The following is a 25302-nucleotide window of genomic DNA, read 5'->3' as shown; positions in this document are numbered from 1 at the left end:
AAAAGCCTAAATTAATAAACAAATAAAGCATATGGGGAGAGGATTGAGAACAATCTTTCCTTAAATGGCCAAATAATAAATATTTTAAGTTTGGGGGTGCATACAGTCTGTTACTCAGCTCTGTTAAAAGCAGCCATAAAAGCCTAGGCGTGGTTGGAGCTGGAGAGATGGCTCTGTGGTTAAGAGCACTTTCTGCTCTGACAGAGAACCTGGGTTCACTTCTCAGCACCCATATGACTCACAAGCACCTGTCACTCCAGTTCCAGAGGAGCTAAAGCCCTCTTGCGACACCTGCAGGCACCAGGCAGAAATGTAGTATATGTTATATATGCAATCAAAACACACAAAATAAATTAATAATAATAGCCTAAGTATAGTGGAACATGCATAGAACTTGCCGCTCAGAAAACAGAGGCAGGACTGCCCCAAGTTTAAGGCCAGATTAGTCTACACATTGAATTCTATGTCAGCCAGTGCTACACTGCGGGATAGTGCTCTTTAAAATGAAGAAACAAGCTGGGCATGGTGGTGTGCATCTTCACTCTTAGGGCTTTGGAGGTAGAGGCAGGTGTATCTCTGTGAGATTCAGGCTCAGGCTGGCTGGATGTACAAAAATCAACCAACCAACCAGAAACCAGGGCAGCCACAAACCATATGTAAAGCAATGAGACCATGCTCCAGTAAAACTTTAGTCATAAAACAGTCATCCGGGCTGGAACTTCAACTAAGAGGTACAGAACTGGTCTACCTGCCCAGCCCAAGGTTCCATCCCTAGCAAGCAAGAAAAATGGAGCAAATGAAAGAAAGAACACCACCATGGCCAGCTCTACTGTAACATGCCAGTCCTTGAAGCACAAACACTTCCATCAAGACACCAACATAAGCTTTGCCAGGGAGTGCACACACTCTCCTGCCTGCCCTAGACCTACGAAATCTGAAACTTGGTGGTGAGGTCCAGCAAGTTATATTTTAATAAACTCTTCCCATGATAATGATGGCTTCATCCCATGGCTCTGAGGCTCTTAGGACTTGAAGCAAGAAGGGGGGTAAAAACACGATACCCTTACAAGTCTCTCAAAGGAGTACTTTCTTCAGGTTAGATATGGAGGTGAACACCCATAACCTGAGTTCAAGATCAATCTCACTAATGTGACATCCTGACTCAAAATGCAAAATTAAGGGCCTGAGAGATGACTCAATCAGTATAATAAGTGCACTTACCACCAACCCTGACGACCTGAACTCAGCCCTTGGAACCTCCCTATGGTGGAGAAAAGCATGCAAGCTGCCCTCTGACCTTTTTGTGGCCAATGGCACAATCTTGGTGACAGGAAATGCTTGGAAGGCCCCCTCTGCACCCAAGGAACTATCCCAAAGCTCTGAGCCAAGGTGACTCTTTCAGCCCTAACATAAAGACCAATCGTGTAGTTTTGCAAGGAAAGGATCAGCTAGAAGACTCCAGGTAAAATGGAGGATTGCCAGGGTGAGAGGTTTTATGGTTAAGGGCCACAAGACCCGTTACGAGTGCCTTTGGAATGAGATGGGGCTGGAGAGATGGCTCAGTGGTTAAGAGCACTGACTGCTCTTCCTGAGGGCCTGAGTTCAATTCCCAGCAACCACATGGTGGCTCCCAATCATCTGTAATGAGATTTGATGCCCTCTTCTAGTGTGTCTGAAGATAGCTACCATGCACTCCTATACATCAAATAAATACTTCTTTAAAAAAAAATATTGTCTTCCTCCTAAGCTGCTTCTGCTTTGAAGCAATGAGTACAATCCTAGAGTACGATGTCAAATTTGTTCATTAAATGCCTAATGCCTATTAACGTAAGACACCATAGCTGAGATGGACACAGTGAAGTTTAACAGATCAGATGAGACAAATGCATAAACAAAACTAGACTGAATTGATACGAGTAACTTTTACCGAAGAACTTGCATTATGGAGAGAGGGTAGTTGAGAGAAGACTTGAGTCTGTGTTTGGGCTACGACCTTAAGAAGGAATATATAAAATTTCTGGCAAGGACTCAAGAACAGAGCGAAGGGTTAGAAAAATCCAAAGCGGGGTCCTGGGGTGTAGGAATAAACACTGTTTTGGTGACAGCGTTGCTCTGAGTCTCAGTTTTGGGGGAGGGGTTGTGGAAGGGGTGTCACGGGCAGGTAACTGGACCCAGTCAAATCAGAGATCCTGCTAAGTGGCAGGGTCTCCGAGAACTGACGACGGTCGGAGATTACGGGAAAGGTCAGAAGGAAAGGACGGAGGCGATGGCTAGAGAGCGCCAGCCTGTGTGCAGTGAGGCCCTGGGCCACTCCTTACCCGCCCGGGGCGGGAGACCTCCTCGAAGTATCCCAGCCACCGCCGCAGCCATCGCCACAGGAAGTTCCCATGAGGGCTGCGCGGAGACGGAAGTAGCTAAGGATTGTGGGGCAGCAGAGAAAACCCGGGGCCGGAAACAGCGGGCGTGCCGCCGGATGAGGCCGCTATGCGCAGGCGTAGAGCGGGGCCTGTGGCGCCCGCCCTCGCCCCGCCCCCAACCCCTTTCCGTCAGACCTGGCGTCCAGTCTCCTAGCAACGACGCGAGACTCCAAGGAACGGTTCTTTCTCATCCTTCTGGTCTTTTCAGTTTAAGGCCAGTAAAGCCACACCACACACCTCAACCTCAAGATCCTTCGTTCCCACTTACTCCTATCTTCCACCGCACCCCCTGTCCTTGTCTCCTCAGTCTTCCCTCCAACCTGGGTTCAATCATCTCAACAGTCTAAGCTTCTCTGCTTGTCTCCGTCCATCTCTCTGCCTCCAGCAGCCGCTGTTTATTTTAGATCATGCCAGGAGACGAGCAGGAAGGTGAGTTGACAGAACAGTTAGACAACAGTAAGGTCCGCGTCTCCAAAAATTGAACTCAGGTGACAAAATGCTCCTCTGTCCCCAGCTAAGAAGGCTGCCCGGAGAACCGAGGAAGGCGTCCCCATTACTGAAGCCCTGATCACCAAGCGGAACTTGACCTTCCCTGAAGATGAAGGCCTGTCAGAAAAGATGTGAGTGGACGGGAAGGAAAGGGGTAACCGAAAACGGAAACATTGATGCTCAGGTTGTTGAGCTACACTGACTTTGTAACTCATGTTTGTCTCTTTAGTTACTCCACGCACCAATCAGTATTACTTTCCAGTTGGTTTTTACTTCTTGAAGATGATTTTTTATACACCCTCAGCTGCCTTGGAGGTCACTACCTCTTAGCAAACCCCAAAATTCACCATCCAGTTCCCAGTCTGGCCTCCCCACACTGTTGTTGCCTACCCCCCCCTTTTTTTTTTGGTTTTTCGAGACAGGGTTTCTCTGTGTAGCCCTGGCTGTGTTGGAACTCACTCTGTAGACCAGGCTGGCCTCGAACTTAGAAATCCACCTGCCTCTGCCTCCCAAGTGCTGGGATTAAAGGTGTGTGCCACCACTGCCTGGCTGTTATTGCCCCCATTGATTGTTATAAATGATAAATCTAATTACTCCCTGGTAGAAACTTCCTCAGCAACCTATTACATCTAGAATAAAATCCAAATAGCATAAACCAACCTTATTTACAGCCACATTTTACAAGTGTGCAATTTCTCATACCATGCTCTTTTTTCTATTTTTTTTATTATGTATACAACGCATTCTGGCCTCCATGCCATTAAAGATAGTTATGAGAATTAAACTCAGGAACTTTGAAAGAGCAGCCAGTGCTCTTAACCTCTGAACCATCTCTCCAGCCCTCATACCATGTTCCTGCCCCTGGTTAGTCACAGCAGCTTGACATCACCTGAGAGCTTGGCTTGTTAGAAATGAAGAATTTCCACTGGGGATATAGCTCACTTGACACATTGCTAAGAACCACAAAAAAAACTGGCTATAATATAATCCTGGCACTCAAGAGGTCATGGCAGGGGCAGTGGTGGCACACGCCTTTAATCCCAGCACTTGGGAGGCAGAGGCAGGCGGATTTCTGAGTTCGAGGCCAGCCTGGTCTACAGAGTGAGTTCCAGGACAGCCAGGGCTACACAGAGAAACCCTGTCTCAGATAACCAAAAAAAAAGAGAGGTCATGGCAGGAAGATCTGAAGTTCAGGATCACCCTCATCAGCTACACAGAAAGTCTGAACCCACCCAGGGCTACATAAAGCTCTATGCCTTTACAAGAAAGAAAAAAGGACACCTGTCTCAAACCTACTGAATTAGAATCCACCATCTTCCAGTACCCAAAGGATTCACAGGGGGCTGGAGAGTTGGCTCAGCAGTTAAGAGGACTGACTACTTTTCCAGAGGTTCTGAGTTCAAATCCCAGCAACCACATGGTGGCTCACAGCCATCTGTGTTGAGATCTGATGCCCTCTTCTGGTGTGTTTGAGAACAGCTATAGTGTACTCATATACATAAAATAAATAAATATTTTTTTGTTTTTTTCTCTGTGTAGCCCTGGCTGTCCTGAAACTCACTCTGTAGACCAGGCTGGCCTCGAACTCAGAAATCCGCTTGCCTCTGCCTCCCAAGGGCTGGGATTAAAGGCGTGCGCCACCACTGCCTGGCAATAATTCTTTAAAAAAAAAAAAAAGGATTCACAGACACATGCAAGTTCAAGACAGGCTGGATTAGCACATGCAGGCACTGCTTGGCATGCATTGTCCCCTTCCCCTTTCCTCTCTCACTGCCTATGCATTGGTCACCTCCTCTCAGAGGCTCCTGAAGCCCCCAGTGTGGTGTTGGTACATGGCCCACATACCCACCTTTGTTTCTTGTACCTGCCTCTGGCATCCACCTACCATGGATATCTTGTTGGTTTCCCTAATAAGGATGGCTGAGGACCTACTTCATTTCTCCAGAGGACACTCAGTAAATTTGGAAATAATGAGCGTAAGGATACAACAAGTGATTTTCCTTCCATAATCATTTAAAAGACAGAAAGGTTCTGCCAGGAGACATGAGAGTATTTCTGCATCTATCCTTGCCCCACCTTGCCTCCACCATCTTGTTCTGAATCCCCAGGAAGCATGAACAGCCATCTACCCATTATCCAGAGGGCCCCTGTCAGCTTGTGCTTTGCTTTCTCAGTGCCACCACTGGAAAGCCATGAGTCTGAGACCAGCCAGCCTCATGACTTAGACAAGTGTCACAAAGCTGTCCTTGACATGTCAAAGCCTCTCAGCCCTCTTCCTCTCCTTGAGGCTTGTCTCCTCTTCCCTCCCTCCCATCATCTATTGAAGGCCACAGGTGTGAACCCTGCTTACTCTCCTCCAGGTTTCACACTCTCGATGAACTGGAGACTGTCCGCCTGGATGGGGAAGGGATTACTTGTATCGGGAATTTAGAGAAACTCCAGAATATTCACAGCCTCTACCTGCAATCGGTAAAGTCGGCCCCCCCGCCCCCCCCTCCGTGCTTCCTGTCCTTTCCCTGCTGTGAACCTAGTCTGTCTAATCTGAAAACAGCTGAACAGCTCATCTTTGTGTCTCTGGTGTTATGGCCAGGAGAGCATTCCCAAACGAGTCAGGAATTCTCATGAATTGAAACACTGATTTTCTGGCTGGCTGATGGTGGCACACACCTTTAATCCCAGCACTTGGGAGGATCTCTGTGAGTTTGAGGCCAGCCTTTTTACAGAGTGAGTTCCAGGACAGTCAGGGCTACACAGAAACACCCTGTCTCGAAAACACAAAGCAAAACAAACAAGCAAAAAGACTGATTTCCTACACCACCTTACCAAGAGCTCCTGAATGAGCTCTAGAATCACTATGTTCACACACTTCTCTTGGTCTAGATTCCAGACCTTCTAGACTGCAGAAGGTCCTCCAGGCTCAAGCCTGTTTCCATTTGGGGAGGGTGGCACATGCCTGTAACCCCAGTACTTGAGCACTGAAGATTCACAAGATTGAGGATACCTAGGTTACATAGGGAGTTCCAGTCTGCCACACAGAAGTCTGTCTCCCCTCCCCCTCCCCCCCCCGCCCCTTGCAAAACAGGGTTTCTCTGCATAGCCCTGGCTGTCCTGGGAACTCACTCTGTAGACCAGGCTGGCCTCGAACTCAGAAATCCGCCTGCCTCTGCCTCCCAAGTGCTGGGATTAAAGGCATGTGCCACCACTACCTGGCAGAAGTCTGTCTTAAAATAAACAGATCCAAGTGTGGTGGTGCATGCTTTTGGTCCCATCAAGTGGGAAACAGAGGTAGGCAAGTCTCTGAGTTGGAGGCCAGTCTGCTCTACAATTTCCAGGCCAACCAAGGCCAAATTAAGTGACTGTGTCTACAAACAAACAAAGGGCTGGCAAGATGGCTCAGCACATAAAAGGGCTTGCTGCCAAGCCTAGTAACTTGAGTTCAATCCCAAGACCCACATAGTAGGAGAGAACTATCAATTTGTTTTCTGACCTCCACACAGATGTGTTCTTGCACTACACACAAACACAGACACACACACACACACACACACACAATGTCATTAAAAATGTTTAAACAAGTACCCAGTTAGCGTTTTGATACACCCTATATCCTTCAGATCTTTTGGAGGCTATGCAGTGGTGGGTGGGTGATCTTCAGCCTTTCTTAGGGTGAATATAGCCAGAGGCCTTAAACTTCTCCTATAAAAGTCTTGTGAATCAACTAGTACACAATCATCATTCCTTCTGGGTTTGCAGACCCCCAATGAGGCCTTTTCCATTTCCCTATGGCCCCTTGGTTTTCTCTTGAGTCTCCAGTCCCTCTTTGGTCAACTCACTGAACTAGCCCCAAGTTCACACATTAACCACTGACCAGAGAAAACGAATCATCTATCCTCAGGGAAATGACATCCAGCTATTCAGTCAGGTTGAGTGGCCATTCTCTTAAGTGTGATGGCTACAGCTGAGCGTAGACACGCTCTTAGACCTTCATCCTCTTCAAAGGACTTCCCACCCAGCTGCCTTAACTTGGTTTCCCCACCCTGGTCTCCTCCTGCAGAATAAGATCCAGCGCATTGAGAACTTGGCATGCATCACCTCCCTGCGGTATGTGGCACCAAGTCAGGGAAGGAGTAAGGAGTGGGTGGCGGGTAGTCTCAAGAAACTGGCTACCTAGAGAGCCCCTAGAACTGGCTTGAGGCTCTCTAAGCCTGGCTCTGCTTCCCTCAACTCACAAGGCTTTGAGTCCCCACTTGTCAGCCAGCTGCCTACACAGGGAGCCTAGGTAACTGGTGCCCTCCTCTCCCCTCCCCCCTTCCTCCAGCAGTCCTGTAGCTCAGCCCTGTCTCTGTCCCTCCCTCCTCCCTTGCAGCTTCCTGTCTTTGGCAAGAAACCAAATCAGGCATGTGGAAAACCTCCTTGACCTCCAGTACCTCCAGTTTCTGGACCTTTCTGAGAACCTGATAGAAACACTGAAGCTAGGTAGGGACACCTGGCCCTGGTTCATGGAATGTGTCCTATGTGGGGTCCTCCCTCCTCTTGGCTCCAAGCTCCTTGTGATTTTTGCTGTAGTCTCTGACGCTTCTCTGTCTTGGGGGGGAGGTGCAGTGCAGGCATGAGACCCCATTCTTTCTGCTGTACAGATGAGCTCCCGCAGAGCCTTCTCATTCTCAACCTGTGTGGAAATCCCTGCACCAACCAGGATGGCTATAGGTGAGCAGGAACTGAGGGTGGACTGAGCAAGCGTCACCTGTGCTCTTTCAGCCTGCAAGCCACCATGCCCTCCGCCCCTGGACTGCATCTGTCACCTTCCAGTCCCATATCCAGCATCTCCCAGGAGCCAGCCTGTTGCTCTTTGAGGCTGACCCCAGGCCCATCTCCCAAAGTCATTCCCATCTAGGGATAGGCACTAAAGCCCATGTCACTGTACCCTCCCAGGTCCCACACAGGGATGCATGCCCTCTTGGGTAGCCTCTGCTCCTTCTGCCTTACAGGAAGATGGTGATAGGAGCCCTGCCACTGCTCTTGGACCTGGACAAGCAGCCTATACTGGAGCGGTGGACCTCAGATGAGGATAAATCCTCAGATGAGGAAGAGGAGTTTCCAGAGCTCAATGGCCCGTTCTGTACAGAGCGAGGTAACAATTTCCACAGCCTGCGGTCTCCCTAGACTCCCACTGCCCCAGGACACTGGGGGAACCTCACTGACATTGTCCCAGGCAGCTAGTTCTGTGAAGTGATCTCTCTGCAGCTCTATGGTCTCCTCCACTCCAGGCCCTTCATGTTTCCAGAGAGCCACTCAAGAGGGTGGAATGTATGTCACCCTCCCAGCATGGCACATGGCACATGGTCCCTGGGGGTTGCATGCTCACTTTCCACCTGCTCTCCAAGATAGAGCAACTGAGTGCCAATGATCCACCTTTGTCTGGAGTCAGGGCAGGCTCTAACTAAGGGATGCCAGGGACTCATTCCTTTCAGCCCCAGGTCTACCCTCCTTTTACTGGAGATGGTGGGAGGTTACCAGGGATATCCCTGAGCCCAAGGCCCTCCTGCTGAGCCCAGGGCCACACCTTTCCTTCCCCAGGATTCTTCAAGGACTTGGAGCAGGAACTGCATCAGCATCAGGAACGCAGGCAGCAGGCAGCCCTGACAGAGCACTTGTCAAGGATGGAGACACAGCCTGTCCTCACAGACCTGCCCCTGCTGCCTTCTGTGCCCATGGCTGGGGACTGCAGCCCTGCTGTCACTGAACAGCCTGGGAAGGAGTCAGCCCCTAAAGCCACCTCCTCAACCCAGATCGCCTCTTCTACCAAGAAACAGGTTCCCAGGAACCAGAAAAGCTCTGTCCAGGCAAGGAAGGGGGCTCTAGCAGCCACAACCTCCAAGACCTCTCTGGCTTCAGCCCCCAGCTCAACAAAAACTACAAACAAAAAAAGCACAAAGTAATGCCACGCCTCCTCCTCAGGCTCTGCCCCCAATAAAATGTCTCTGGGCTTGGAATGCTTTTTGTGTTATGTGGGGCAAGTGAAGGAATCAAAACCAGAAGGCAAAAACACAGTCCCTTGAAGCAGCCTAGTCTTTTAGGGATGGCCAAAAGGGCTGGCAGCTCTCTGGGTCTCCAGATGCTGCTGGTCCTCAAGTGGGCAAGATGCAGGAGCACCTTGCTGGCTCATGGTGAGACAGCTTGATGGATTTTTAAATGTAGTGCCTTACTGTGTAGCCCTGGCTGGCCTGGAACTCACCGTGCAGACCAGGCTAGCCTGGAACTCACAGATATCCACTTGCCTCTGCCTCCTGAGTAATTGTTTTAAAGACATGCCACCTTGCAGTCCAAGCTAAGGACTAAACCTTGGGATCCTGATTGTCCCCAAATAGTAGCCAGCTACCTAATGAGTCTTCATGGAACCACCACCACGCACGGTCAGGTCCCATCGCACCCATCATTACGGTTTATGGCTTGACACCACAGGTTTAGCAACCAGCCTGCTGGGAGCTGCCCTTTGCCCAGGCTCAGCTCTTCTCAATAGACCTGAGATCCAGTTCACTGAATAAGAAAATAAAACATTTATTAAGCCACTCAGAACCTGGATGAGTGCGGTGAAGGGATGGCTGTGATTTACCCCCCACCTCACAGCTCAGGGGCAGCAGGCCCCAGAGCTCCTGCATACTTAAGCATAGGCCTGCTGCTCCCTCTCCACAAAGGCCTGGAAGAGGCTGCCCAGCCCCTGGGGAGGCGGGGCTTGTTCACCAGTAAGCAGTCCCCTGAGAGCCTCCAGGCCCTCCTGCTCTAGGCTCTGCTGCTTTTTTCGGAGTTGTTGTGCCTGCTCCTGTTAGGGAAATCAGAGGTGAAGAATGTGGACCCTCTTCCCCAGGCAGGACTAGCTGAAGGTCCCACCTCTTCCCAGATATACAGCCTCCTCCAGTCCCAGGCCCTTTCTGGTTTTAGAATATCCAAAAGGTACTTCCTACTTGCCCTCAGCACAGTCCCCAGGGTTACCTGCCCATCCTCCATCAGCCCCAGGGCTGCCTGGTGTCCACGATAGAGTGAGTGTCGACGGTCCACCCGAGTCTGGAACCTGGGGAGGATCCGAACAGGATCCTGGGCTCCAAAACTGGGGGACAGCACCTGGGGGGACTGGGACACCCCCACTTCAAAGATGAATGGCTTGAATACCGACCTAATAAGACACAGAGGTTGAAGGACTGAAGTAACGGGACAGGTGCTGTCACATCCCTGACCAGTATGTCCCCTTCTCCCCTCACCGGGACGGGTCTGGTGTGGCAGTGAGGAAGTGGACACAGGGCTTTGTGGGATCCTGGGGCAGGACCGACACCATACTGGCTGTGGTGCGGAAGCCTCCGGAGTCCATGCAGATGCCGCTCTCCTTGTTCCTGAGGATGTCCATCATCACCTCCGCTGTGATGCTGCCTGCCGAGGACAACGTGGGAAGGGCTCAGCAAGCAAGTGTGAGGGAGACTCCAGCGGGGGTGCTGTGGCCCTCTTGCCCACCACTCACAGACCTTGTTGCCGCTGCAACAGCTCACACCCAGCCCGGAAGCGGGCCTTGGCAGCCTCCATGCGCACAGGCTGCTGGGTCAGGGAGAAGACTTGTGCAAAGTCAAAGATACCCTGCCCAGTCCACCAACCCTGAGCCTTGGCATAGCTGCGGAGCTCCGGGTGTTCTGCTGAGATGTCTGTACCAATGCTCAGCTGGTTGGAAATATTTCGGGCACCTCCTGTGTAAGAAGAGGAACTTGTTTATCTATTACGGGGCACCCACTATGTGCTAGGTCCTGGGTGACATACTTAGATGACAGTTTAAACAAGTACAACCTGCCCATAAGGGCCTGTGGGAATGAGGAGACTGACAAAGCAATCAGAACTAAATCATATAGGGACAGATGTGACAGCAAAGTGGTAGCTGCTTGCATATGACCTCCTAACCACCCAGGGAGATCCAGGAAGGCTTCCCAGAGGAAGGGGCAGGCTGAAGCATGGGAGCATTTGACCAGGTGAAGGAAAAAGAGAGTTCCTAAGTGTGTTGTTCATTTCTAGTCTCCCAGGGTGTCCCTCCCTGGCCCTCCATGACCGACCCACTAGCTCTCCCACTGCCCAAGGCTGTGAGGGAGAACAAACATGGTAGCGTCCAGAAGTGGAGGACAGTACCTGGGGAGGTCTAGGCTCCCTCTCGGAGGCAGGCTCTATGCTAGACTCCTACCCTGGATCCGCTGAGCAGCCCACAGCCTCCCAGCTGTCTCCAGCACCCAAGCCTCTGTCCGATCAGCCAGTAAAAAGGTGTTGTGATAGCAGAATGGCTCAGGATCCTCCCGGCAGCTGCCTCCCTGCCCATAGCGGTCCAGCAAGCCCGCGATCACGTGCACAGCCTCCTGGGCAGTACTGCTCCGTTCCAAAGCCAGCCTGATAGAAAAGTCAGAGCCCATGTAACACAGCAAACCCAGCAGCAATGATGGTATTAAACAATCATGCAGGCCAGGCCTGTAATTCCACCTGAGTGGAGGCAGGAAGATCAGAAGTTCGTCTCTAGACTCAGCTACATACTACATGGTTTCTTTTTTCTTTCTCTCTCTCTCTTTTTTTTTTTCAAGACAGGGTTTCTCTGTATATCCCAGGCTGTCCTGGAACTCACTCTGTACCAGGCTTGCCTCAAACTCAGAAATCTGTCTGCCTCTGCCTCCCAAGTGCTGGGATTAAAGACATTCGCCACCACCGCCCAGCACTACATGGTCTCTTATCTTAAACAAACAGATAAAAATACCAAGGCAAAAATGAAAACTCAGCCAGAGTAGTGGTACAAAGTCTTTTTTTTTTTTTTTTTTTTTTTTTTTTTTTTTTTTTTTTTTTTATATTTTTTGAGACAGGGTTTCTCTGTTTAGCCCTGGCTGTCCTGGAACTCACTCTGTAGACCAGGCTGGCCTCGAACTCAGAGATCCGCCTGCCTCTGCCTCCCAAGTGCTGGGATTAAAGGCATGCGCCACCACCGCCCGGCTGGTACAAAGTCTTTTAACCCCAGCACTTGGGAGGCAGGCAGATCTCTGTGAGTTTGAGGCTAGCCTAGTTTACATAGTAAATTCTAAGCCAGTCAGGGTTATGCAGTGAGAACCTGTCTCAAAACATAAAATAAAACAAAAACAAACAAACATGAAAAAACACCAATAAGCTACACAGTTGCCAAGCTTTGAACTGAGAATTCCACGGAAAGGTCTGGAACCTCTCCTCAGGCCGGGCTGCCCTACATTTATCAGTTTTTATAAACCACAACTATGTAGTATTTCAGTTAACAAAAGTACTACTGAGCTATGTGTGGTGGCACACAGGCAGGAGGATCTCTGGGAGTTCAAGGCTAGCCTGGTCTACAGAGCAAGTTCCTAGACAGCTAAGGCCACACAAAGAAACCCTGTCTCAAAACAAACAAACAAAAAAGTACTGGGGAAAAAAAATTCAAGCACTCTAGGCCAAGGGAGGTTCTTTATCAGACTAGGAAGATATAAGACTGTAGCCTCCTTAGAAAGGCCGCAAGGGCAAGGCCAACAGAGACAAGGCCAATAGACTCAGGCGTTAGGCAGGAGGGAGTGGGGCATGAAGAGGGAGAGGTGTACCTGAGCAGATCCATGCCCAGCAGGGCTTCCCCCTCCCCCACGGGCTCTTTGGTCCACACTGCTTCATTGCCAATGCAGACACCAAGCTCGTTGGCACCCATCTCAGCCCCCCACAGCCAAGAAGGGCGGCTCAGAATCACAGCATGCGTCTTCCACACCTGCTCCACCTCGATGTAGGTGCACTGGAGGGAGGCAAAGAAGAGAGGGGAAGAATTCACCGGGAAAAAAAAAAAAAAAAAGACCCAGAACTTACATCGCCCAGACACTTTGTCAGCCACTTTAAATAGTCCCGAGAGAGGTCTTATTCTCAGGTCACACATGAGTACACTGAATTAGCAGAAGCTAACTCCACTCAAGTGGCCAGGCTAGTGGACTTGAAGTTCATACTCTTTCCACTTCATCGGCTCCCATCCCTGCGGCAAGAAAACGAAGGCCTTGGAATACTGTCTAAACCTCCCAGCCCCTTCTAAGTCCAACCCACCTGAAGCCGGCTCCCAGGGGTGTGAGTGCCTGCTGGTATAAACACCACCTCCTGCACTTCATCTCGGGGCCGGTCTGAGTTCTTTGCAAAGATTACAGCTGGGATGGCTGAGGCCGGGGGCACAGAGACAAAGCAGTCGCAGGAACAAGGGGCATCGGGGCTCGACGACGCCATCTGCGAAGAAGTGGGGATGTTCACGTCCCTCATAGCTCTCCATAATCTTGGCCACCGGTGGGGGACCTAGGACACTCCCTCCCCACACGTGCTCTCTGAGAAGACTGGGTCCAATGCCTGACGCTCTGGGACAACAGCACTGTGCGCACACTCAAAACCTGGTGTGCAACTAACAGTGCACTTGACTTGGAGTCAGGAGACAGAGCCAAACTCTCCAAGTTAAGAGCGGCTGGCTGCTTTAGAGTCCTAGCCCTTCCAGGCTGTCTGGGAGGGTCTAGGCACTAAGACTGGCTCCAAGAATCCCATGCTCCTGCGCATGCCCACATTCACGCACCTCTTCCGTCCAACCCTTTCCAAGCCGTCAGTGCCTCCGTCTCTCACTCTCTCTGCCTCCAAGACCTGCAGACTTAGTTCCCGGCGCCACTTCCTCCTCTTCAGGTCAGATCTGTTCCTCTGGACTCAGGTTCTCTGGTTGGTGACCTGGAAGGCCTTTGTCCCCGGGGGCGGGGCCAGTACAGAACACCTGCAATGCCACCGTCTTCCACGAGGGTGCGCGCTAGCGGAGCGGAGTCCTGGGCTTTCCCTTCAGGTTTATCAGATAGAGTCATTAGTAGGAGGTGGAGCTGAAGGAGAAAGGAAGCCTGAGTGAAAAGAAAGAATTCATAAAATAGCCAACACTTCTGGGCGTTCTGGAGATTAAGGAAAAACTTTCGCTACTTGCTTCCTGACTTGAATTTCAAAGGCACAATCCCAGGAAAACTGGGCAGACAGAAGACAAGAGGCATAGAGATATTTTAAATTATGGTATTATTTATTTTATTATTTATTGTTTTTGTGTTTTGTTTTGTTCTCTTCTGTGTTTAGAGACAAGGGTTCTTTGTGTAGCTCTGGCTGTCCTGAAACTTTGCTTTGTAGACCAGATTAGCCTCGAACTCACAGAGATCTGCCTGATTCTGCCTCCCAAGTACTGGGATTAAAGGCATGTGCCACCACAACCCAGCTTTACTTTACTAATTAAAAAAAAATATTTTTATAGGCTAGAGAGATAGCTGGGTGCTTAAAAGCACTAGCTGCTCTTGAAGAGAACATAGGTTCAATTCCCAGTACTTGCTCAGTGGCTCCCAGCCGTCTGTAATTCCATGTTCAGGGATCTGATGCTCTCTCTGGCCTCCATGGACTCCAGACACATATGTGGTACTGAGGCACCCATACAGGCAAAACATCAATACACATCAAATACATTTTTTTAATTTTGTAAATATGTGTGTGTGTTCCCTGTAGGGGGGTGCATGTGCCCACGGAAGCCAGAAGAGGGTGTTCTGTCCCCTGAAGTTAGAGTCACAGGTAGTTGTGAGCCACCTAGCATGGATGGTAGGAACCAAACTCAGGTCTTCTGCAAGATCATTATTGACTCTTAACTGCGGAGCCATCCTTCTGGTCCCTTCTTTATTTTCAACCTTAGATGCCGTATCTTTCGAGCTGTCCACTTCGCTTGCTGTTGCTGCTGTTTAATTTTTTACGACGTTGACTTTGGAGATTCTTGGTGTGCGTAGGTGAGTGCAAGCACACATCACCATGCAGGTGCATCTTTGTGCAGACCAGAGGTCAACATTGGGTGTCTTCCTCGGTTGCTCTCCACCTTGTTCTTAGAGACACAGCCTCTGATGAAGGCTGATCTTGCTGATTCTGCTTTACTGGCTGCCTGCCACCTTCTGAGCGCCTCCTGCCTCCATCTCTGCAGGGCTGGGATTATAAATTTCCATGCTGGACATAGAACTCAGGCCTTCATGCTTGTGTGACAGGCACTGTATTGTTTGGACCCCTACTGCCTGAGCCATCTCCCTGACCCCCGTGCACTCTCCATGTCCCAAGGAGACATATACAAAACAGGCCTATCTCCAAAAACCCAAGTTCAGTTCTGCCCACTAGGTGCTTAGAAAGATAACTTTGAAGGGGGATTTAGAAATTTCTAATTGCAAGAATGTGGTATGTCTACCTTCTACGTACAGTGAGGAGGTGATCAGAGGGGCAAAATTTGGGCTCAGAGGGAGGGGCATACAGTGGTGTGGAGCTGGATTCAGACTTCATATGTTTTTTGTTTTCAGTTCACTTTTTGCTCTATGAATCATCTCTGGACACTAAAGAGCATGCATCTCACACACGTATGCATACCATTGTATCTCACACACTTAGGCTGCCATGACCTCTAGGAATTACTTGTAGGGATTATGTGGAGTCTGTGATGCCTCTACCATCTTAATTATTGCAGTGTGTAAACGCAGAAGCATGTGTGTGCGCATGTGTGTGCACGAAAGCATGTGTGTCCCTGAGTGTATGTACATGTGTGTGTGCACACTCGTCTGTGTCCATGTGTGCTCGTGTGTGTGTGTGTCCATGTGCACATAAGCATGTGTATGTGTGCATGTGCACTTGTGCGCATGCGTGCAGATTCCTCCATTTCTTTAATCAGTTTTTCAGTATCTGGACTGAGGATGTAGCTCAGTTGGTAGGGTGCTTGCCTAACATGCATGAGCGCTGGATTCAAACCTAGGCATTGCATAGACTGGGTGTGGTGGTGAACACCTGTAATTCCAGGAGGCAGATGGATCAGAAGTTCTCAAGCATCCTGGGCTACATAGAGAGTTCAATGCCAGCCTGGGCAGGCATCTCTGAGTCAAAATAAATTTGACTTTTCTTTTTGTTTATTTTGTTTTCTGATTTTTTTCAAGACAGGGTTTCTCTCTATAGTCCTGGCTGTCCTGGAACTCACTCTGTAGATCAGACTGGCCTCAAACTCACAAATCTGCCTGCCTCTGCCTCCCAAGTGCTGGGATAAAAGGTGTGCACCACCACTGCCCAGCAAAATTTGACTTTTCATGTACAGATTTTCCCTCTCTTTGATTCCTTAGAACTCTTTTGGGGGGGGGGTTGTGGGTATTGTAAAGGGCGTTGCTTTCTGATTTCCCTTTTTGGATAGTTTAATGTTAGTATATAGAAATCAGTTTCTCTCTCTCTTTCTCTCTCTCTCTTTCTCTCTCTCTCTTTCTCTTTCTCCTCTCTGTTTTTCAAGACTGGGTTTCTCTGTGAAACCATAGATATCCTGAACTCAGTCTATAGACCAGTATCTCTGCCTGTCTCCCAAGCTAGGACTAAAGGCATTTGCCCCCACTCCCTGGCTGGAAATCTCTCTCTCTCAAGAGCTAGAGAGGCAGCTCATTGGTTAAGAGCACTTGCTCTTGCAGAGAGGATTATCATTGGGTTCCAAGCTCCCTAGACCAGGTAGTTCACATGGTCCTGTAACTCCAGCTCCAGGGAATCCAATGCCCTCTTCTGGCCTCAATGGGCATCTGCAGCCAAGTGTACATATTCCTTGTACACATATTACTAAATAAAAAGAAATCTTTAGAAAAATAAAATAAACAACACAGCTAAGTAACTTAAATAATTTGCAAGGCTCCTGGCTTGTAGCTGCCCATTCTGCCTCACTGGGATTACATCTTTGGAATTAAAATCAGGATGGCGTTGACGTCCTTCCTAATCTTCAGACACCACAGTCACTGTAGCTCCAGTTCCAGGGTGCTGATACCTTCTTCTAGTCTCTAAGGGCACCGCACACACGTGGTGTACATACATACATGCAGGCAAAACATTCGTACACATTAATTTTTTTAAAAAGAAATAGTTCGTATTGTTTCCCATTGACTGTGTTCCGTGACTTATTATTTGATTAGTTCTAATGGTCCTTTGGTGGATTTTGTCTTTAAGATTCTTTTAAAAGCTACATTGCTAGTATGCTCATCTAAAAGGCGGTATAGGATTCATGGACACGTAAGAGCTGCTTCGGTGTGTTTTGGAGGAGGGGTGGGAGGTGCCATTGGATATCATCCCACCTCAAACCTCGACTGAAGCTGTAGCTATCCACAGACACTAGGCGACCTGTGGGGAAAATGGGTTGGTTCCTCTTCTGCACTTCTTCAGATGTCCGCCTGGGGGCGGGACAGGCCGAGGAAGGAGGCAGCCGGAAGAGCAGGCGGAGCCGAAGGAGGCGGTGGCTGCAACCCCAGGCTGCCATCCGTCAAGTTTCCACTTTTGACTTCATTCACCCGCCCTAGAGGCATTCTACTTTACTTCTCTGGTTAGGGGAGGACTCAGAGAAGTCGTCCAGAGGGTCCATCCAAACATGATGATTTCCCTCCCTCCCATCCTCTCCTGTACAATACGATCCTGCTGGGGTGCCACTTCTGAGGGGTCAGAGGTGACCCTGAGTTCCTTCAGGGGCCCAGGCCAGCCAGGCAGCATTGCAGAGGATCAAGCATGCATCAGAGCCTCACCAAAGGCCCCTGCTAAGAATGCAGGTCAGCTGGAGGAGTTGCGAGGGGAGGGAGGAGGGAGGGCCCTGGCCCTGCCCAGACAAGCCCAGCCGGCCCTACAGCTGCCCTCCTGTCCCCGGAGGCAGATATAGGGAAAAGGAGGGGACTCACTAGGTTTCTGGGGTCTAATTCTCCCAGAACCAGGAAGACAAAAGAGGCGCCCTGCAGGAGAGCCACAGGCAGGCGGCACAGGTAAATAAAACTCTGAACTGTTAAATTCTGCAACAGATGGAAACATGCTCTCTCCACCTCCTGCCCCCTCCTACCCCCACCAGTCTAGGTTTTCTCCACAGCCCCTAAATCATCTTGGTGCCCCTTTCCAAGTTTCCCTTAAAACTCTAAGGCCCCTAAATTTTTCAGACGGGTAATGGGATGGGCCAATCTGATTGCCAGATTTGGCTAGAGGATTAGGGGTCGTAAGGGATTGGAATCCCAAGAGGAGAAAACAATATATTTGAAGAAAAGCAAGTTAAAGGTAAGTTGGGCAGGCGGAAGACCACAGCTACCAACATTATCCTACAGAGACAGGAAAACAAAATGAATTCCCTGTCACCTTCCACGAACCAGTCCTCTGGAGTCAAGAGACTTTCTCTCACTGATATGAATTAGGTACCAAAAGTGGATAGGCACTGCCAGTCTCTCTGAAGAGAGTCCCGTGAGGGTGCGTCTGTGCACACTTGGGTTGCATAAACCTGGCAGGTTTCTCGCTTTTAGTAGTAGTAGTAGCAACCTTTCGCTCACGCTTTCCAGCTGGGCAGCCGCCCATCAGATATCTTGGCTGCCTTTCATCGACTTGTCTCTGATAGGGATCATCCTGGGTGAAGAAATCGCTGTCAGTCACCCCCACCTCCCTCACCGCCAGAGGGACCGGCTGACATGCAGGCTCCCATGAGGGTGCGGGGGAGGGAGCCACAAGGCCAGCTATGACTTGGGAGGGAGGGGATCTTCAGGGAGGTAGGGCTTCTTTTTTGTTTGTTTGTTTTTGTTTTTCGAGACAGGGTTTCTCTGTGTAGCCCTGGCTGTCCTGCAACTCACTCTGAAGACCAGGCTGGCCTTGAACTCAGAAATGGCTGCCTCTGCCTCCCAATTGCTGGGATCAAAGGCGTTTGCCACCACCGCCCTGCAAGGTAGGACTTCTATGTAAAGAAGCACCTTCAAACCTCTCATCTCCACAGAAGAACACCATAGACTATTGAACCTGAGGCAGCCATTCCCTCCAGGATAGAACCAGATCCGAGCTCTGACCCAGCCAATCGGATAGAGGTGATGCTTGACCAAAGATCCCCCCACCCAGTCCTCACTGCAGAGGGGTGGAGGTAAAATAGGAGGCTGACTGGAAGACAAATAAAGCGAGAGTGTGGTTGGTTGATGACTTTATTGTTGCATAAAAAACACAGGCTGTTTATGCCTCCTCCTCTCCCCCAAGTGGGTTCACAGCAGTTAAAGAAAAAAAAAAAAAATCCTACATTTTCCTCTAGAGGGGCTGCCTGGAAGGACAGGCAGCTGAGAAACCTAGATTGATAAAGAGCAGGCCAGACAAAAACCTATCGGAGCCCCACCTGCAGACCTTAGGGGTCAAGGCCTCTGTAAGAGGGAGCATCTATGTGCCCCCCAGCACCCCACGTAGGAGTTCCCCTAAGCATGGTCATTGGAAAAAGGTAGCACAGGGAGAGGGTGGCTGGTTTCAGTGGGTGGAGGGGAAAGCATCCCACACCCACGGTGCCCTCTCTTTTCTGTCCCTCTACACCTAGCCAGGCAACCTGTAGGCATGGCCACCTTTGCTCTTGCCCGCAGCCCTCTTTGTAAGAAAGAGAACCTCTGGCAAGGTTAACAGGAGGAGGGGAAAGAGGGAGAATACAGAAAGAACCTTATTCTTAAACTACCTCAGGCCCTTAAGTCCCACAGGGAGTCAGTCACCCTGTCCCTTTTAAGGAGACCTTTCTACACAAACACATATTCCTACCCAGACCCTACTTCCCATACAGGTCCCAGGCCTTGGACTGGGCTCCAGCATCCCCTAGGGTGGAAGAGATGCTGTGGTTCTAGGCCCCAGGCCTTGGACGGGGGGTGAACAAGATGGGGTCTCAGGAGACCCCAGGCTCAGTAGAGAAACACATACATGCACACACACAGGTACAGACAACACACTCATACACACACTCACACCCTAATTATTAAATAAAATACCCTTTGCTTATAACTTAAAAATCAACACACAGCTATTCCCTGCAGAGGGTTCTGGGTGGAGAGAAGAGAGCAAGAGCGAGGTCGGAGGGTCTCACCGCCTCTACCTCAAACCTGAGAGTGCCCTGAGCCCCAAGGTTCTGTGGTCTGCCAGGCAGACATCTACCCTCTCACCCTATAATCAAAACCCAAATGTATCTCTAGAATCTAAAGAAGGGGACAGAGAGACAGCTTCCCAGAATCCCTTCCGGTGGGGAACAACTCTTCGCATGGAAGGAGATTTTCTACTGGGGAGGACTCTATAGCAAACGGAGGGCCAAGCTAAGAAAGAGAGGGACATGGAGTCCAGGCAGGGTCTCCACTCTAATCCCTCTGCTAGGACAATTCCTCTCCCTTCCATCCCCAATGGGAAATCGAGGGATGGGGACCTGGGAGTGGGGTGGGGGTATCTATGTCAACTGTAGAGCTGGTGCTGGTGGCTGACTTTAGAAAACTACCTAGGGTAATGGATGGGGAATGTGGACTGCTGACTTTGATTTCTTTTAAAAGGTCTAAGAGTTAAAGTTTGAATTAGAGTTGAAAGGAGGGGCTAGTTCTTCTACTTTGTAAGAGGATTTCCCTGCTGGGTCCTTCTACACCACCCAGCTCTGACTGCCCCCAGCTCACAGCTCTGGCTGCCGGGCTCTGATCAAACCGAATTTGGAGGGATTTAGAAGAAATTCACTGAAGAGATTTTTTTTTCCTAGCTAGGTAGGACAGCCCCTTAAGGGGAACCACCCAAGGCTCACGCCTACCCCACCTCATTTCTGCTTTCTCTCCGGAAATTTTAAAGGGAGCAGCACTTGAAGAGGGGATGAAAGAGACCTAGGCCGAAAGGTGGCTCCAAGGTGCTTTTATGTCCGGGTTCCCAGGAGCTAAAGACATGTCCAGACAGCTACCCCAACGCCCCGACCCAATCTCGATTTCCCTCAGCTCCCGGGACATGCCATCCCTACCATCCGAACCCCTCCACAAGGTAGGGGCGCTCCATCCGAACTCTCCAGCAACTCAGGGAAGGATGAAATAGTGAGAAAGGGAAGAAGCGAGGGGCGTGTTCAGCTCCTGGCAGCCTAAATATTCAAGCAGCCTCCGTGCAGCCCCCGAGACTAAAAATGCTTAGCGCCCCTTTCCCTGTCCCCTCACGCCAATAAATAACCATCTTCCCCTTACTCAGGCCGCCCCCTTGTAAAGAACGGCAGGGATGCGGCATCTGTGGAGGATCCGTGGCTCAGTTGGAGGATGCCGAGCTGCCTTCAGCCTCACGTTTGCCTTTGCCCCCGGGCGACTCCACCACGCCACCGGCCTTGCCCTCGCCCTGGGCCGCCACCGCCGCCGCCTCCTCTTTGGCGCCTTCGTGGGTTTTCATGTGCTTGGCCAGGTGGTCGCTGCGCATGAAGACTCGGCTGCAGACCGCACAGGGGAACTTCTTGGTCCCGGTGTGGGTCTGAAGGTGGCGCTGTAGCTCGTCGGAGCGCGTAAAGCGCTTGCCGCAGAAAAGCCAGTTGCACACGAAGGGTCGGTCGCCGCTGTGCCACCGCAGGTGCGCCTTCAGATGCGACGTCTTAGCGTACGCCTTGCCGCAGCCTGGGATGTGGCAGTTGTGCAAATGCTTCTTCTTGCCCCCATCGGGCCCGCACGGAGCCCCGAGTCGCTCCGCCTCCAGGCAGTTGGGGCAGCGACACACCGTCTGCCCGGAGCTGCGGGGCACTGATCGCCGGGAGCCTTTGGGTCGGGCCGCGGCATCCAGACTGGAATCCAACCCTTGGGACTCGGGTGCCACTGCTTCCAAGGCCTTAGCCCCGTCGGGTGGCCCGAGGAGGTGCTGCCCAGCAGCGGCTGGGAGGAGGTGGTGCGGGTGCGGGTGGGGCGGCGGAGCACAGAGCTGGTGGTCTCCGACGTATCCTCCCAAAGCAGGCTGAAGCGCCCCCGGGTGGCCAGGTGAGGTCAGCGCTCCCTGAGTATGCGGGAGGTCCATCCAGCTCGTGCCGGGATGAAGGTCCCACCACGAGCCATCCTCCGTGCCTGGGTGAGTCGGCCGGAACCACGATTCGTAGTGGTGAGACATGTCCGGCTGCAGGAGCTTGGAAAAGGGTCCCGGTGCCAAGGGACTGTCACTTTCCAGGTCCTCGCAGGTTACCCGCGAGGAGGCCCCTGGCAACTCATAGCCCTGAGAGAAGTCTACCTCCGGGCCCAGCGGGAGGCTCTGCAGCTCTCCAGGCTGCAGCGGGGAGGGGTAGTCCCCGGCCTCCGGGCTCGTGTGACCCTGGTACGTCTGGAGAGGCTGCAGGTCGAGGCGCGGCGGTGATGCGTGAGGCGCGTCGGTGTGCTGGCTGCCCAGAGAGCCACAGACAGCGGTTAGCATTGCCGGGATCCGGGGTGGAATGAGGGCAGGGATGGTCAAGGGTACCTCAGGTGGGACCTAGAAGAGGCGAAGATGAGATGTGAGGAAGGTAACCTGCTTACTTTCCCTTCTAACCCAGACCCCTTCCCCCAAAGTGCTCCTTCCGAGCCCCTATCAAGAAAAGGGGCGTGCCTCTGGGTGAAGACTACAAATCAGTTAGAGCTTGGGAATGCTGGGAAGAAATGGATGTGAAAGTCCAGGTCAGGGCACAGGATAGCCTTTCCTCAAAGTGACCCCGCCCTTAAGACTCAGTTTATCCCGGGGTTGGGCTGGTCCCAATGCCACCGGAGCTACCTCCACACACAGACATCTGGGCATTTCCCCCAGCAGACTTGCTGCAGACTATGTGGGCGAGCTAGATTTGTCTTAGCCCAGTCTAACTGAGGACACAGATCGGGTAGGGTAGGATATGTCTGCTGCTGGCTGTATGAGGTGATTTGCTCTTCAGAAAGCTTTTTTCGCTAAAGCCAACCCCAGACCGGCTGTACCGATGTGGAAAGGCGTTTAACCTCTCTACATACTCCCCTGCTCCCTGACTAGCTTGGTTGAACCACTCCCTCATCCACCTCCTTTCCCTCCGTATGAAGCTGGGAGGGGTGGGATTACCACAGAAAGACATCACCCAGAGATGCTTGTTAGACACTCAGGAAAATCTAACCACAGCTCCCTAAGGAAGACAAGACAGCACCCGAGCTTGAAGGAGCCGGGGATCCCTTATCCTAGAACTCAAGGGCAAGACTGAAAAAAAAAAAAAAGGCGTATAGACCTCTAATGTCCAGCCAAGTATTTCTAGCTATTGTCCGGAGCCTGCTCTCACTTAAAGCAAGCCGAATTTGGATCAGTGGCTAGAATAAAATGTTCATTTAATCATTCAATCAACAAATACCCTGTGCAGTCCCTCTGTGAATCAGCTCTCGTTCTTTGTTTTTTGTTTGTTTGTTTGTTTTTTCTGAGACAGGGTTTCTCTGTGTAGCCCTGGCTGTCTTGGAACTCACTCTGTGGACCAGACTGACTTCGAACTCAGAAATCCACTTGCCTCTGCCTCCCAAGTGCTGGGATTTCGACCTGGCCAGCTCTCAGCTCCCATTCTTAAAACATTAGAAACCTAAGGCCCAGCAGAAACCTAAAGATCTGGCCTGGGTGTGGTGATCAAGTCTTTAATCTAGTCACTCAGGAAGCTGGAGCAGAAGAATGCAGAGTTCCAGGCCAGCCTAGGCTACATAGCAAAAGAAGGAAGGGAGAGAGGGAAGGAGGGAGGAAGAGGGGAATAAAAAAGAAGAGGAGACACTGCTAGGCGTGGTGGGAACTGTGTAATAAATTATTCCCAGTACTCAACTCAAGAGCTTGAGACAGAAGGCTTCGCAGCGTGGGCTACGCAATGAGACCCTGTTTCGAAAGAAAAGAAAGGAAAAGAGAAGAGAAGAAGAGAAAAGAAAAGAAAAGAAAGACAAGCTACAACCTCCACCTCTTTCTCTACTACGAATCTGTGACCCGAAGGTCCCAGTCTTCTCTCCATCTCTCCCTAGAGCCTTGGAATCTTGCCTGTGTGTGGGCTCCGGTGCAGGAGGTCAATGATTTAGGGCCTTCCCCAAGCAGGGCTCAGCTGACTCTACCACCTTCCGACTCTGGGACCAGGGAGGTACCATTGATAGTCTGGGAGAGGCAAGAAAGAGGAGGACCATGGTGCCTGCTCAGGCTCAGGCTGCCTTACCACAAGAAAAGGGACTGGGTGAAGCAGCAGGAACGGAGCCTCCGGCCGGGGCGGGGCAGCCCAGAAGGGGTTGGGGCGGGAGCAGTGAGGCCAGGGACCCTGAGAGCTTTTGGCGCCTGGGAACTGCCCCAGGGTCTGGGGGATGGGAAGGCTAAGGTGACCAGGCTACAGAGGGGCCTCTCTGGACAGAGAGCCTGAGCCCAGGCCTAACAAGTAATGGCCTGCCATCAAGATTGCAAGAAAAGAAAGAGGAGCGAGCACATCGGCTCCCCAATTGGAGAAAGACTGTAGAGACGCCCTTAAGTCCCATTGGATCCGCTGCCTCTCCCGTTTCCCGGTGCCCAGGCGGTGGGGACTTCCGTTCAAACAAGGTTTTCAATGTTTCAATCCTCCGGTTGTCCCAGTTGCTCCAGTTTCCCCAGTTCCCAAACTCCCTTGGTCCCTCCAGTCCCTCCCGTCCTCCCGGTTTTTCCTCCGTCGGGGCTCCCAGCCCCTCAGATCCTTTAGGACGTCCCCCGCCCCAAGAAGCCAGCGAAGGCTGCGGTGTGTACCGAGCACCTTTTCCCCGACCTCCCCGACCCCAGATCTCCGCAGCGCGCGCCCGTGACCGCGCGGACCGGGGCTCCTACCTGGCGACTGCGCTCGGGCTTGGGGCACCGCAGGCTGGCGCGCTACAGACGGGCGCTCATGGGCCCTGCGCGCTGGCCGGCTCTCAGCGGCGTGGGACAGGAGCCGAGGGCAAGCTGGGGCTGCGACCGGGCTAGGCGATCCGCGACGGTGGAGGCAGTGAGAGCCGGCGGCAGGGCGGAGGGCGGGCGGGCACCGGTGAGCGAGTAAGCGAGCGAGCGAGGCCAGCTCCGCCCGTGACTCACCGCGCTCTCTGCCTTCATCCTCTCCCCTGCGCTCCTTTTTCCCCCGGAACCCGCGGCTCCGCCCACCTCACCTGCCGCCGCCTTTAACCCTTGCTGGTTCGGCCGGAGGCGAAGCCCAGCCCCGCGCGAGGAGGGGATAGACAAGAGGGATGGCTAACCCAGGCCACCTCCCTCCCTCTCCCTCTCCCTCACTCCTCTCAGGTCTCCACCACTTCGGAGTTAAGGGCTTGAGTTGGGAGGTTTTTTTTTTTTTTCCCCGGAATTCGGAGACCCGTCCGATCCTATGAAAATCTAACCCGGGGCTGGCTCGGTCCAGGCGGGGGACAGGGTTCAGATCCTGGATGGGACGAAGGACAGAGGGTCCTGGAGAAGCTACCGAGCCTTCTTAGGGCACGCGTGACTACCAGTGCCTCTGACACACCCCTCCTAGTCCCGCAGTGCTAGAACTGAGTGGAAAAAAAGGAAACAGGTTTGAAGACTAAGTTTCTGGCCGGCCAAACCCCAGGTCTAAGCCATGACACCTTGGCTACACCACTCCGCTCCCCCCTTCCCC

The 25302-nt window shown here is 51.6% G+C and overlaps 4 protein-coding genes and 1 long non-coding RNA gene across 7 annotated transcripts in view; 2 read left to right on the top strand and 3 right to left on the bottom strand.

Annotated features, from left to right (window-relative positions):
- The window catches only part of Mrpl10 (mitochondrial ribosomal protein L10), a 10051-nt gene extending 7606 nt beyond the window's left edge, over positions 1 to 2445 (bottom strand). Inside the window, exon 1 of the mRNA XM_031354064.1 lies at positions 2319 to 2445. Within this exon, the coding sequence (XP_031209924.1) occupies positions 2319 to 2370 (52 nt within the window). The 5' untranslated portion in view covers positions 2371 to 2445. The remainder of the gene's footprint in view (positions 1 to 2318) is intronic.
- Positions 2446 to 2521: 76 nt separating this feature from the next.
- Positions 2522 to 8899, top strand: Lrrc46 (leucine rich repeat containing 46). Its single transcript, XM_031352776.1, has 8 exons — positions 2522 to 2846; positions 2932 to 3037; positions 5267 to 5375; positions 6961 to 7007; positions 7273 to 7382; positions 7544 to 7613; positions 7895 to 8037; positions 8484 to 8899. The coding sequence occupies exons 1-8, from the start codon at positions 2825 to 2827 to the stop codon at positions 8843 to 8845; spliced, it is 969 nt and encodes a 322-aa protein (XP_031208636.1). The 5' UTR covers positions 2522 to 2824; the 3' UTR covers positions 8846 to 8899.
- Positions 8900 to 9439: 540 nt separating this feature from the next.
- Positions 9440 to 13685, bottom strand: Scrn2 (secernin 2). 3 transcript variants are annotated; one of them, XM_031352774.1, is made up of 8 exons: positions 13507 to 13685; positions 12999 to 13172; positions 12518 to 12699; positions 11119 to 11318; positions 10421 to 10636; positions 10163 to 10328; positions 9897 to 10077; positions 9440 to 9726 (listed from the first exon to the last, which is right to left on the bottom strand). In XM_031352774.1, the coding sequence occupies exons 2-8, from the start codon at positions 13170 to 13172 to the stop codon at positions 9568 to 9570; spliced, it is 1278 nt and encodes a 425-aa protein (XP_031208634.1). In that variant the 5' UTR covers positions 13507 to 13685; the 3' UTR covers positions 9440 to 9567. The 3 variants fall into 3 exon arrangements, with proteins under 3 accessions (XP_031208634.1, XP_031208633.1, XP_031208635.1); XM_031352773.1 differs by lacking the exon at positions 13507 to 13685 and having other exon boundaries at positions 12999 to 13458; XM_031352775.1 differs by lacking the exons at positions 9440 to 9726; positions 9897 to 10077; positions 10163 to 10328; positions 13507 to 13685 and having other exon boundaries at positions 10517 to 10636; positions 11067 to 11318; positions 12999 to 13458.
- On the top strand, positions 13517 to 17478 carry LOC116077915. The gene is made up of 3 exons (XR_004113373.1): positions 13517 to 13610; positions 14635 to 14725; positions 17448 to 17478. It is a non-coding gene; the product is annotated as an uncharacterized LOC116077915 (long non-coding RNA).
- A 1422-nt stretch (positions 17479 to 18900) lies between these two features.
- Sp6 (Sp6 transcription factor) lies at positions 18901 to 24808 on the bottom strand. Its single transcript, XM_031353737.1, has 2 exons — positions 24507 to 24808; positions 18901 to 22184 (listed from the first exon to the last, which is right to left on the bottom strand). Exon 2 carries the CDS (start codon positions 22125 to 22127, stop codon positions 20994 to 20996), a length of 1134 nt encoding a protein of 377 aa, XP_031209597.1. The 5' UTR covers positions 22128 to 22184; positions 24507 to 24808; the 3' UTR covers positions 18901 to 20993.
- Positions 24809 to 25302: the final 494 nt, after the last annotated feature.

The sequence above is a fragment of the Mastomys coucha genome, unplaced genomic scaffold (genome assembly GCF_008632895.1).
Source record: "Mastomys coucha isolate ucsf_1 unplaced genomic scaffold, UCSF_Mcou_1 pScaffold5, whole genome shotgun sequence".
Classification (NCBI taxonomy): Eukaryota; Metazoa; Chordata; class Mammalia; order Rodentia; family Muridae; genus Mastomys; species Mastomys coucha.
The sequence above is the reverse complement of the archived record's forward strand: the minus strand, read 5'-3'. Positions and strand labels throughout refer to the sequence as shown.

Coding starts and splice junctions, on each gene's coding strand:
- Scrn2 (XM_031352773.1), bottom strand. CDS start 13,205: ATGAGGGACGTGAACATCCCCACTTCTTCGCAGATGGCGTCGTCGAGC. Junction 10,637..11,118: donor GGCTGCTCAGCGGATCCAGG/GTAGGAGTCTAG, acceptor CTTCTTACACAG/GAGGTGCCCGAAATATTTCC. Junction 10,329..10,420: donor GCTGTTGCAGCGGCAACAAG/GTCTGTGAGTGG, acceptor TGTCCTCGGCAG/GCAGCATCACAGCGGAGGTG.
- Lrrc46 (XM_031352776.1), top strand. CDS start 2,825: ATGCCAGGAGACGAGCAGGAAG. Junction 2,847..2,931: donor GCCAGGAGACGAGCAGGAAG/GTGAGTTGACAG, acceptor CTCTGTCCCCAG/CTAAGAAGGCTGCCCGGAGA. Junction 7,383..7,543: donor GATAGAAACACTGAAGCTAG/GTAGGGACACCT, acceptor TCTGCTGTACAG/ATGAGCTCCCGCAGAGCCTT.
- Sp6 (XM_031353737.1), bottom strand. CDS start 22,127: ATGCTAACCGCTGTCTGTGGCTCTCTGGGCAGCCAGCACACCGACGCG.